This window comes from Lepisosteus oculatus, chromosome 8 (genome assembly GCF_040954835.1).
Source record: "Lepisosteus oculatus isolate fLepOcu1 chromosome 8, fLepOcu1.hap2, whole genome shotgun sequence".
Lineage (NCBI taxonomy): Eukaryota > Metazoa > Chordata > Actinopteri > Semionotiformes > Lepisosteidae > Lepisosteus > Lepisosteus oculatus.
In genome coordinates, this window is record NC_090703.1 from 26,017,323 (window position 1) to 26,030,999 (window position 13,677).

The 13,677-nt window shown below is 42.3% G+C and overlaps 1 protein-coding gene across 13 annotated transcripts in view; it reads left to right on the forward strand.

Annotated features, from left to right (window-relative positions):
* Positions 1 to 3,153, forward strand: part of gphna (gephyrin a) — a 479,030-nt gene extending 475,877 nt beyond the window's left edge. For all 13 annotated transcript variants that reach the window (XM_015351213.2, XM_015351218.2, XM_015351214.2 and 10 more), the window contains 3 exons: positions 680 to 783; positions 1,420 to 1,516; positions 2,133 to 3,153. In XM_015351213.2, the coding sequence (XP_015206699.1) occupies positions 680 to 783; positions 1,420 to 1,516; positions 2,133 to 2,266 (335 nt within the window). In that variant the 3' untranslated portion in view covers positions 2,267 to 3,153. The remainder of the gene's footprint in view (positions 1 to 679; positions 784 to 1,419; positions 1,517 to 2,132) is intronic.
* Positions 3,154 to 13,677: the final 10,524 nt, after the last annotated feature.

Consider the following 13,677-nt stretch of genomic DNA (forward strand, 5'->3'; position numbering starts at 1 on the left):
TCTACTGTACATCCTCTTTTTGGCAGGGACTAGTGGCACTATTTCTTCTTTGTTCACAAATGAACAAACATTTTAAGTAGAGTAAAAGTAACATACATGGGAAAATGCTTGTCTGACCAGACAGAATTAATAGGCTTTTTATGAGTGTTGTATGGATAAAAGTTAGAACTTCCAAGTGTGGCTCAAGTTCCTAGGCACTGGTTGAGTTCTGTGAATTAAGGTTCAAACCTGGGTTATGTCACTAGCTGACTGTGACCAGGATTCCCCAAATCTCAGTGCACAACTGGTAACAAGTTATTCTATCCTGTGTGAGGTTGCAGAGTTTTAGCTGCAAGAATGAGAGGTGCAAAGAAAAACACACAATTGGCTATTCCGAATCAATAACTGGCGATTGAGCATTTTTTTAAAAAAAGGTTATACACTATACCTGTGAGTTCATAGTTCACAATTAAAATATTCTTGAAGAACTTTATCTTGGTGTCCATCTCTTACCAGTTTATTCACCTTCAAAATAAACACACACAAATGGAAAAAGTGGCACAAATAATGTAAGATGCCTCATCTCAGAAGTAAGCAAACATCCCATCTTGTTTGTTTAGCTCCAGTCAAGTCCTCTGTATGGAGTAACTGTACCCCAGTGACATTACTTCTCTCAGTCCTACTACTCCTTTTCTTGCAGGCAACCCAGTGTCTGCTGTGGTCACTTGCAATCTATTTGTCATTCCTGCTCTAAGGAAAATGCAGGGAATTTTGGACCCAAGGCCAACCATTATTAAGGCCAGGGTGAGTAACTTCTCTAAGGAAATCAAGCAGTGGTTCTAATCATGATTGTTACCGCAATAGTATACAAAGAGTTGTATACAAAGTATAAAACTCAGAGATCAGGTGGAATGTAAACTTGAAGATACTGATTCTCACTAAGAATCATTGGAAATCCTCACTGGACCTCATAAGCGGTTTTCTAACTTGAATACATTTTTTATTTCTGCTGTGGGTGGCCAGGACTGTGGTGTAGTGGACACGGAAATAATATGTTTGGACCTTTTTGCTATTTTGGAACTTTTAAACATTAAACAAAACAAAAATGCATAAGGGTTTATATATCCTAGAAAAGGTAGATTCAGAGATCTATGCACTCCAGAAAAGTGTCTTCACTTGTTAAGCCTAAACGTGGCTTAATAGAATATTGCTGCTTCCACTAATTCTTGTTTACATACAGTAAATGTTTAGATAACTTGAAACCAGTAAAGGCACAATATGTTTGTTTCTGATGTTATTTTACCTTATTACATATGGATTCATGAGGAATGGAGAAGTAGCCTTTACCTTCTCAGTGCTGGGGTCATAAAGCTCATTAACATTCTTCCCATCAGTACACTGCCACTGCAGATAGCTCATTCTAGCTTGTCTCACCTATAGTTATCCTGTGACGTTAAGCTGGACCCACGGCCTGAGTACCATCGCTGCATACTGACCTGGCATCACCAAGAACCACTGCCATGGGCACAAAGTACAGGTAGGAGTGGCCATTTCTAACCATCGTGTCAAATGAGTGAGATGCTCTCCTCTTGTTTTCCTTTAATAATTTCTAAATGCTTTTGTTTCAACTAAAATAGTAAGAACACAGGAACAGGTAAAAGTGAAAGGAGGCCATTTCTCCCATCTTGCTCATTTATTATGGGTCTCTGAGTGTCACTAACATAGCTGGACAGTTTTTCCCTGATCTCCACCTTTCTTTTTGCATAGAAATGTCTCCTGCCTTTAGTCCTAAATGCACACCCTCTTTGTTTTTTAATATCCCCCTCCCCCTTACCTTGCAAAACCTCGATTTTCTGAGAGGTAAAGACCACCTTCAGCCTTCACTTCGAATGACAAATCCTGTCATTTAGACATAAAAACACATTAGCATTTGGACCCTGCCTACATTCAGAAAAAAACAGATCCACATTACACCTGGTCAAAACAGCCCCACTGATAGAAGTAAAATCTTGAGTACTGGGTTAAAATCAGTAGTTCTTGTGTTCCTTGGGTTCTAATGTGTGTGGTTTTTTTTGCTTGGGGGCTCCTCTGGACTCTGAGGATACCCAAGTGAAAAGCACATTTCAAACCAGCATTCTGTGCCTCTCATGCAGGGAACCAGATGAGTAGCCGCCTGATGAGTATGCGCAGTGCAAATGGACTGTTGATGCTACCTCCAAAGACAGAGCAGTATGTGGAGCTCCACAAGGGGGAGGTGGTGGATGTCATGGTGATTGGCCGACTATGATGTCTTGGTTGAGAGGGGAGTGGTTACGGTGCATGTCCACATATCATTGACTGTATCCTGTAATATGCAACGGCACAGCTAGTTTTTATTGATTTTGGATAAAGTTGATCAGTATAGTCAACATCTTGAACACAAATAAAAAGAATTGAATAAACAGTATTTCAAAGAAAATAAATATAATAACTTTTAAGAAAAAGTCTAAAAATAAGAGATTTATTCTGTAAAATAATATATTAAGGCAACTTTTTTCTCTTTCATTGCAATTGCTTAGTGTGTTTAATGCTAGATCTTATAGCAGTAGCATTTTAAATAGCTGTAGGTGCCTGCGAAACTTGTGTTATTTTCTCATCTTTAAAAAAAAAATAAAAATAAAAAAAATATTGCAGATACTAAGTGCCCCTAGCAAGGCTGTCTGCTTCCTTTATATTAGCATAGATGACACGGCTATTTCCCTTATTAGTCTGCTTCATAACTGCTTCACAAAGAGCTTTGCTTGTCGTTTATCTTGTGAGTCGTGTTTATGTGCACAGTGCCAAAAGCAAAGAGGCAGCGTGTGGGTCTGGTGGCACTACCGACACCGCATTCCGGAAGCATCCCAGCAGCCACCTGGCTCGGCACGCCGCCGCCTGTGAGGGTGGAATTACTGGAAACAACCTTTTGATTAAACAAAAAAATAACCTCCTTAAGTGCTGACAGCCTTTTTAACCAACTAATCAAAAAATGTACAGAAATAACAAAAAAGAAACATGTACAGATATAAGTGAACCAGCATTCATGTGGAAATTAACAAGCAATGGGAGATATTGAAAAACTCTGTACTATAATGTTTTCTGTAATGATATTAAAACTGATAAAAAATAAAATTCCTTGATCATTATGTAAAAAAATATCTTGACTGGGTTTCATTTGTAATATGTCAAAGATTTTCCATTCCTATGAAAATAGTTGGACACTGAAGGTGAGTTGTGCTTGTCTCTCCTTTCGGTTCTATTAAAAATAAGACTCCTGTTTCCTGAATGAAAGTGGGTAGTTCTGCCCCTCAATCTGCACTGAACACCACAGTTGCCCTCTGCACCTGTGCACCTTCAATCTGTTTGGCACAAAGATTCAGCATCACTACCAGATGAATGAGGAGCAGCGACCTTTAATGGAAAAAGAAGACATCCAGCAGAAATGATGTAAGGGAAAATAAAGAGGTGCCAATCAAGAAGGCATGTGTAAGTGCAAAAAGTTGAAGTATCTGTTATTCCCAGAGAGTCTCCCATCCAAGTACTAAACAGGCCCGTCCCTGTTTAGTTTATAAAATAGGTTAGTTTCTTATAGTTTCTATCAGTTAGTTATAGTTTATTTAAAAAATATCTCTTTCTTCATGAAAGAATCATTGCAGTCAACCTGCAATGGCCAGTCTGAGAACCCAGCAGTCTCCTTTTTGAGAAGTCAGACAGACCTGTACTATAATGTTTTCAGTAGACCTGGGGTACTATCTGCACAGAGGTTGTATGTTCTTCCCATGTTCACGTGGGTTTCCTCCAGGTGCTCCAGTTTCCTACAGCTTTCAGCTGTACAGTAGCTCATCAAACCATTAATTCCCTAAAGCTGCACTTTCCTAAATGGCCTGTCACAGTCTCACTAGCAGACAAACCATATAAATCTGCAGGGGATACCTGTCACGGTTATAGTCCCCTCTCCTTAAGGGTGCTCCAGCCCTTTCACTTTAGACTTTATTCTGTGCACCTGATTCCTATTCCCAGCCCACCTTGAAAGCCAGGCTCTGACGCTCATCCGGGCTCTACATCTGGTTTCCGTACCGTGCGAGTCCGGGACCTGGAAGCTCCTGGTCCCGTTAAGGTTTTAATCTCTGTTCCCGTTCCTGTTCCCCGTCTGCCGGTTCCGACCTGGTTTCTGGTTTTAATTCCTTGTTTTGATGGATCTCCTGGTTTTGGACTTACCCATGTGTTTTGGATACTCTCTAAGGATTATTCTTTTGGATTGTTTGCCTCGGCCACACCTCCCCCGTGCACCAGCGCACTTTGGACACGCCCCCCTGTTTTCAGCCCCATATTCCTGCATGATTGTGTCGTCCGCATAGGGTCCGGAAAGAACTGTTCGTTACAATACCAGATTCCACACTCGCACACTGCGGATAACGGTATCTCTGGGGTATCACATGAGTGAGTGTGGCTTCTGTGGGAGACGTATAGTAAAGGGATACTATGTTGTGTGGTTAACATGGCTAAGGTGATTTGTTCTGCCTACCGATAAAATATGTCAGGCAAAGAAAAAATCAAAGCAAACTGTCTTTTTATGTTTATATCGGTTCCTCTCCATGAGTTAATGTACATTAAGACAAAATGCATAGGAAGACGTTATTGCTGATTAACGCCTCATTTCTCATAATTGTCATATTAATAACAATTCTGAGTCTTGTTTTTATTTGGGATGTAAATCATTGTAATACTTATGTAAACCTGAAATTTAGAATTGCGCATTACTTCTACAGACAATACGATATGTGTTCACGAGCAGACAAATCGTACCTCTGATTTTCAGTGCACATGCGCACTTTGAAAGGGGATACAAATTTCAACGGAATTCTGAATTCGATACAACTCCGGCACGAACACAACACTAACGAATAAGAGAGGTCCGGTTCCACAGCGATGTTGTAGGTAGGCTGAGTGTCGTCATGACCCCGAGAAAACAACGGCACAAACGCAGCATTAACGAATTGGGGGGGGTCGTTGTTTGTACCGTTTATAGCGTCGCAACTTCACAGAGCTTATTACTGTTCTTCTGACCTTGTGTGCCTTTGAAATTTTAAAATAGCGTTTTGCTTGCCTCTTACTTTTTGGCCTGCGTTTCAGTCCATCACTCTACTCCAGACCATAATGTCACTGTATTATGTGTGTGGTTTTTACACAACTTTGCTATAGACTGGATGAGTCACCTTTACCATCTCCAAGATTTTCGGCACATCCTGGCGGTTTCAACACCAGTATAATTGGACCACAGAGACAGAGAAGTTCTTCGATGTTCCGAAGATCTGTCACAAATAATTACTTTTAAAAGGATGCCTTAAAGGTTTTTTTTAACATACCCTTTCATTTGCTTCTACAACTTAATCTCTGTACTTCCAATTCCTGAAAAATCCCTGCTTTCCTGTGAGAACTACGTGTCGAGTCTCATCAGAATAAGAATACAACAAATTTAAGACATCTAGATGTGACAGAACATATTTAAAAGTTACTTTTCAGAAAAACTGTGCAATGAGCAGAAGGACATAGATATTTAAATGGTGTGTAAGTCTTAAATGAAATAAAAGCCGCTATAATACAATACCATTTTAGACTCAAACCAGCATCTGATGTACTTGTTTATTTAGTGACTAATTGCAATTGAATAATGTATTAGCAATTATGTAACCTTATCCAGCAACCATATCACTCTGCAACTCGCTACTAGCAACCTACTGAAGCTAAGCAGGTGTGAGCCTGGTCAGTACCTGGATGGGATACCTCCTGGGAAAAACCAAAGTTGCTGCTGGAAGAGGTGTTATTGGGGCCAGGAGGGGGCACTCACCCTACGGTCCATGTGGGTCCTAATGCCCCAGTATAGTGGGACGGGGACACTATACTGTAAACAGGTGCCGTCCTTTGGATGAGATGTAAAGCCGAAGTCCTGACTCTCTATGGTCATTAAAAATCCCAGGGTGTTTCTTGAAAAGAGTAGGGGGTGTAACCCCTGCATCCTGGCCAAATTTCCCATTGGCCCTTATCAATCATGGCCTCCTAATAATCCCCATCTATGAATTGGCTTCATTCCTCTGCTCTCCACAGATAGCTGATGTGTGGTGAGTGTTCAGGCGCACTATGGCTGCTGTCGCATCAGCCAGGTGGATGCTGCACATTGGTGGTGGTGGAATGGAGTCCCCATTACCTGTAAAGCGCTTTGAGTGGAGTGTCCAGACAAGTGCTATATATGTGTAAGCAATTATTATTATCCTGTATATTTTAGGACAAATACTGTTCTTAAATTAAAATACTGTACAACATTAAATTGTCAGGGACATTCAGTGATATTAAAAACACAAGACAAAGTAATATTAACGTACATATTAGATTAATTGAAATGTTCTGATTCAGAGCCCCTGCAGTTCGTGCTAATTGGAACAACAACAGAGAGCCTCCAGCACCGTATTGAGCACAAGTTTAGTCGGTCTCCAGCTTTCACACATTTGTTCATTGCAATTGAACTGAAAGCTGGAAGCGATGTCCAGATAATACCTTCTTAACTAGTCCACTTTTTAGAGTAGCATGAAGCTAGCTACATTATGCATGCAACTGTGTGCTAAATCCGAAAGTTCATTGCAATTTACCCCTCCCGTATGGATTTGTGTGTTTACTTTGGAATGCTACTTTCAACTAGGTCTTCCACGATACCGTTACAAATGAGGGGGTTTACAAAAATAAAATATATTGCAATATACTGGGAAAATATGTGGCTATATCTTTTAATATAATGTAAAATATTTAGTTCAACTATATATTCTAAAGATTACAGTTGAAATATATATTTTAACAAATATATTACCAAATATATGGTGTATAAGATGCAATATACTGTCTCTAGACTATTTTAAGACCAGATCATTCATTTACTTGGCTTATTTATTTATCTGTAAAAAAGTTAAATTCTTCCACACGAATCCACTTTATTTTGAACTCCATGTAATTCGCTATACATACTCTAATTAGGCAGGTAAGTAGAATAAATAACATCTTAATTATAATTTGTGGAATGACTAGCAGTGTGGCGCTAATAAGCTTCAGTAGTTTACTCTAGTCATTAGACATATTCTCCCCCATTTTATTTCAACAGATGAAACTAAGAAGAAATGTCCTGGAACTAAAACAAGTGATTTTGGGAAGACAATAAATGGACAAATCAATGAGTTTCATTACCATCTGAAGAAGATGAAAGAGGAAACCAAACCTGCAGCTGAAGTAAATGTTAAAGAAAATGATGTACTATAATTCAGAGCACCTGAATTCTATCCAGGCACTTAGATTATTTTTTGCTTTGATTTTATAATGATTTTGACAGTTATTTTCTGTGATGGTGTGTTTTGATATTTTTGATGGTGCACCTGATAGATTCCTGGACCGCGGTACCTGTCCTGCTGGTGCTGGGACAGCTGGGTGGCAAGTGTCCGATTGAACCGCTCCACCAACCCATCGCTCTGGGGATGCAGCGGGGTGGTCCACATCTTAGAGATCCCCAAGCGCTGGTTCCATTGAAGATCTGGGATTTGAAGTTACGCCCCTGGTCACTGTGTAACTCCTCCGGCACCCCTAGCCTGGTAAACGTCCCCCCCATAAGGGCATTGGCCACCGTGGGGGCACTCTGGTCGGGGAGGGCATAGGCCTCCGGCCACTTCGTGAAATAGCCCATTGCAACCAGGACATAGCGGTTCCTGGCCTTGGTGCACGCAAACGGGCCCAAAAAGTCCACCCCCACCCACTCCATAGGAGCCCGAGGGCGCTTGGGGGGACAATTCTGCACCACACACACTGCACACGTTTGGCAGTACCGCTCCACTTCCCAGTGGTAGACACCCCCAAAAAAGTGGCCTTAGAGACGCTGCAGGGTTTTCTTACAGCCAAAATGCCCCACACCCGGCTGGCCATGCATCATTTGGAGCACAGCCCCGTGGAGCAACTGTGGCACCACCAGCTGGCACTGTATCTCGCCCCTGGAGGGTACCCGCCTCTCCCAGCACAGCACCCCGTCCCTTCCCTCCAAAGCCTCCCACAGGGAGCAGGGACTTGACGAACTTTGGGTGTGGGGCAAGCTCCTCCCGCACAGGCCGTGCTCCTGCTGCCTTCCAGCAGAGCACCGGCCCCATGTCAGGATCAGCTGCCTGTTGCTGTGCCACGTCCAACAGGCCCACCCCCAGTAGCCCCTCCAGGGTCAAGGCCAGGGCCAGGGCCGGTGCCCCCCTCATGCTGCTCCTGCCAGGCGCAGTAGCGGCAGTCCATGGCCCCACAGGTGCGCCGGGAGAGAACATCGGCATTGCGATGGCAAGATCCCGCACAGTGCATGACAGTGAAGTCATGCTCCTGCAGGACTTCTATCCGTCGTGCCATCTGCTCCTCCAGAACTGCCATCTGCACCTGCCAGAACTCGTGTCGTGTATACAGGATATAAGGTAACCACGGGTCGGGGTAGGCCAGCACGGGGTCCTCCCACCAGAGCTTCGCATAACCGGCCGAAAGCCTACTCACAGACCGAGTCCCAGTCGAAACGGCAGCCCTTGTTAGTGAGGCGGTGCAGCGGGGCAGGCGAAGTCCAGGACAAACCTCCGGTAGTATGAGGCCAACCCCAGAAAGCTGTGCAGTTCTGCGACGGTGTGGGGAGTCGGCCAACCCCTCCCTGCGGTGACCTTACCTGGGTCTGTAGCCACACCTCGCGGTTGTCATGGAAATATTAATTTTCAAGGAAACCACAAGAGAGAGTTCTCACCTGAGTAAGGTCTTTATTTCAATATTGCAATATTGGGAGCCCTGTTGCCACTCTGCAAAGTGCATCAGAGACTCAATTTGTTACAAGCAGTACAGGGTTTTTATAAGATGTTGCGCTGTAAGAGAAAGCTCAGCACTTTGTCCCTTCTAACACTTCCCTTTTCCCTAAGACAAAACAGATTACATCATAAAACGAAAGAAGAAGCACCACTAGATTTGTTTTTCAAAGCTTATCAGTTACTTTCGGCTAATCTAATGACCCAGATAGCATATATTGTTTTGGTACATTGTCTTCTAATGTAACCTAAACAGGGCATACTTTGTTGATGCAGTGTTTTCTAAAATTCTGCCCGTAGCACAGCGGTTACATCCTTGAAATATATTTTCTAAAAGCACCAATATATATTTTTTTGCAAAGCTCTATAAAATCTTAAGAATCAATTTAATTATTAGATTTCCATTTCAATTCCCTCCTTTTTATTTTTAAAATGGTTAAAAGTTAGATTCTTCATATGGATTCCCAGGAGGATCCAATTCTTGCATTCTTATCAGAATATACTGATGTGTAAACATATTCATTACCATATTTCAAAGCATTGGAATAATACATGTCATACAGCAACATAAAAACAGGAAGACAAGTATCACAGCCCCTATAATCGGTGTTAGTAACTTAAAGAAAAACATTCCCCCTGGCCCAAACAGTGATTCTAAGCAGGAGAGAAAAGCCGGTGTATCTTTTATGCCTCTCTCTTTATTCACCTTGTCTTTTAGTTCTTTCAAATGCTGAATAGCGAGCGTAAGATTTCCATAATCAAAGCCGTTAGCTGGAATATATGTACAACAGGAGTCTCCTACTAAAGCACAGACTCCTCCAGATGCTGCATTTTGAAGGTCCAGCACGAACCTGTTCTGGAATGCCATTAATCTAATTCCCCTTTGAGTAGGTTAAATATGTTATGGTGAAGGTGGGAAAAGATCTAGGGTCAGGCTTTGGAAATCCTGCCACTAGACTTATACATTCAGAAATGTGACTACCAACTGGTCGGGGGAAAAAGTCGCATGGGTGAGGCTGTAGAATGAGGCATTAAAGCACATATATAACAAGATGCATTACATTTCTTTAACTTTACAGTATGATTTATAAATTTATACCACAAATTACTCATATCCCCCTCATTATCAGTTTCATTCAGCCAGTTTGTATACAAAGAGGCTTCGCATTTAGATTCTTCCTCTTTCGGGGTGGTGACAGGTTTCCACATAAAAAGGAAAAAGGCTGTGCACATCAGTCCCAAGCAGGTGATCCCCATCTGTCCTTGTGGAGACATCAGTCCTGCACTTTGCTCAGTTCGTTTGTGACTCTTTTACAGTGGGAAGCATGAATCCAGGGCACCCTTTCTGTGACCTTCACAGCAGTGACAGTGGTCAGCAGCACCTGGTACGGCCCCCTCCACTTGAGTGAACACCATTTCTTTTTCCTGAAGTCTTTCACCAGAATCCAGTCGCCTTATTCACTCATTAGTTCTTACAGCACAGGTTAATCCCTGTGGGCTGGAGCCCAGCATAATCTTAGGGTTTTTTTACAAGATTGGTCAACAACTGGGTAATAACTCTTAAAAAAATCTACACATTGTTCCCCTGCCTCAGCTATGCTGTTTTGCAGAACAATTCTAGCTGAAGTTGTAAAATTTCTCTTTGTTCCGTTCCTGCAAAACATCTTATTATGAACAAACAAACCACAATGATCATTTGCATCTAGGGGAATCACTCCCAAGGGTAACCCCCCTTAAAACAATATTGTCCTACCCATCAGGTTCTGCCACTAGATAAGAGAACCTTTCCCATGAAATCATTTTTTGGCCTTCATGATCCCTTCAGTGCGTACAATTAGCACAGAAGCAGCAGCTTTAGTCCACATGTTTTTCAAGCAGGATATTAGCAATATAACCATAACGAATAATACCAGACCCACAAATATGTATTGAACCAGAGACCCTCTCCATGTTCCTAGCACAGACTGTAGCCATGCACCAATGCCCCAATCATCTGGATTTTAATTATGATATATATTTTTTCTTCATCATAGATGTGCTTTGCTAAGTCATTAATTTGCTCATAATTGTCTAGAATACAAGTACTGTTTAGTCTTTGCTCACCTAAACAGCTGTCTATCACCCTAATAGAGAATGGCCTAGAACTGTGATTATAGCGAGGAGCATACGGTTCGTTCCATTCTAATACATTTGAGTTACCCATGCCAATAAACGTAAATAATCACCTCTATCAAAGGGGATTACTTCCATGAGCATCTTTTATAGCAATACAAACCCAACATGAGCTCTGATTATTATTTGTGACTGACTGATAAAGTATTGATTCCATATCCCCATATATCAACGTAAAACCCCTTTTACTTAATAGGCACACTGTCGCCCCCCCCAGGAAGCTCAACAAACACAGAAACGGTTACAATATAATAATAAATGTTCACTCTGGTGCAGTGGTTCGGTGTCAGTGCAACGCGTAGATCCAGCAATCTCATCCTGTCTCTGAGATGGCAGAGTCGGTAGTCAGTTGCACTTGATATGGTCCCTCTCCAGCGGGGTTGCAACATCTAGCAGGGTATATCATCATCACCCACACCCACCCGCAAGGTATCAGGTCGTGTCTTCCCTCTACTGGAGGTCTCCAAGCATCCAGCACCTGTTCACCAGCCCCGTGCACCACTTCAATTAATAACCTACAATACTACAATATAGAATTAGCAAATTCAACAATCCATTAGCCAAATTCGTCCCTCCAGGAAGTTTCGTTGATTGGCCCGTGTTGATATCAAACAGGCTCTGTTACACAGTTCTGTTTGATCCAGCCTGCATCCCATGGCGTTCCTTCAGTCTGATGTCTAGTCGATCTTTCAGAGTTTTGTTCCTTCATTTCACTGTTCCAGCAGACTGAGGGTGATCTCAGTCCAGGAGCAGGCCTTTTGAGCTGTAGCACCCGCACCTGAACTGTAGATGAGTTCCTTTGATAAGCGTCACATTGAGATACCACATAAGTGGCTACTGCTTCAAACCCGGTTCTCACCCAGTTTTGGGTAACCGGCACACAATTTCTCACACACAGGTGTCCGACAGAGTGCATTTGTCGAGCTACAAAGGGCATTAGGCTGTAAGGGCATGCAGGGCATCCAGTGTGCTGGCAGCACCACATTCTTTTCTAACCATGTCCTTTTCTCTGCTTTAGAGGCCTCAGCCTGAATATCCTGTAGCTGTCCCCTTTTCACCAACAGAGGTTTCACAGGGGTCTCAGACTCCTGTTCTACAAGTACTGCTCACCTGACAGCGGCATCTGCAAAGTTGTTCCCTCGAGTTACTGGAAACATTTCTTTATTATGTGATTTACACTTTACCACAGCTACTTCAGTCAGTAGCTGCAAAGCTTCTAACAGTTTAGAGACAAACCCAGCATTCTTAACTGGAGTCCCTGCCGTGTTGAGGAAATCCCTATTCCTCCACCGCCATCCAAAATTGTGGCATATACCAAATATATATATAGAGTCTATATAAAATCGCTACAATTTTACATTTAGCATATTTACAAGTTTCAATTAAATATTTTCATTCGGTCTGCTAGTTCCACACCAGATTATTCACAGTTTATACAGCCAGGCAGGTACACATATGTGCACAACACATAAACACGGCCCCTTGGCCACTGCATCAAGGGGTCCTGAATAATAATAACCCACCACACGATGCCTATCTCCATGCTCCTGTACCAGCACAACAGCTCACAACCCATTTCTTTCACTTACATACAGATTACATACAGATGATCCGTCTGAGGGAATCCAGTCCAGGGCCAGTGCCTGCAAGAAAGCTTGTTTCAAAACATTAAAAACGGTTTCTGCTGCAGGGGTCAAGGCAATTTTGTCTTTAGACTGCACTGCCCCCCTTAAGCCAATACGTCACCAGATGAGCTCGTTCTGAGAAGGCATTCACCCTGGCTTTATCATGTAGTTGGTTTTATACTCCTTTTTTTCGTCTGAAGATCTAATACTTGGAGTAGCCCGGCCTTATGGATTCCCTCATTAGGTAAAACAATCACAATATCACATAACTCTATTGAGTTCGTTTACATAAATGCTATTTCATACAGGAATTCCTTATAAATGCTGCAGGGCATCCCAGCCCAATAGGTCTGGGGTGTCCCCCCACCCACATCAGTAGTTGAAACTGTACATCTTTTGCCAAGCAAACTGTGACAGCTTGTATCTGCTTTAAACACAACCTTTGCCCTCCTTCTCCTGTAGCCCCCTGTTACCCATTAGAAAACTTTATATCATATCTTTATGCTGTTTTAGTCTAAAAACAGGACAGTTGTGCTCCTGTGTCCCCCAGTTACTGCACACTGTAAGATTATTTCACTTTTATTTAACTCCTGAGATAAATTTAGGAAGGCTACAAAGGGGCTTACTAGATTAAATCTATTAGTTCATGCACTGCTCTTGTTTCAGCATCTGACATGTTCTTTAATTCTGAAATCAAGCCTCTTACAATTTCTCCAAAAAATACCCTTTTTTAGTAACTGCACACCAGCTTATTAGTAGTTTTGTCTTTGGGGTCTTGCCCCCCTTTACCCCAGGGCTAGTTAACTCACCCCCCATCTGGATATGCCCAATCAGGAGATTTATCCCAGTCCTCATTATTTTCTTGAAGAGGTCTTATATCTTGGTATAATATTAAAGTCGCACAATAATTGCGACAAACTGGCGGCTCCTTTTTCTCCTCCTTGGGAGTCTTTTTACCTCACATTTGCAGCACTCGCACTTCTGCATACATGCTTCGCATGTTATTAAATGAAATCTGTCTCCGCTCTCCATTATAT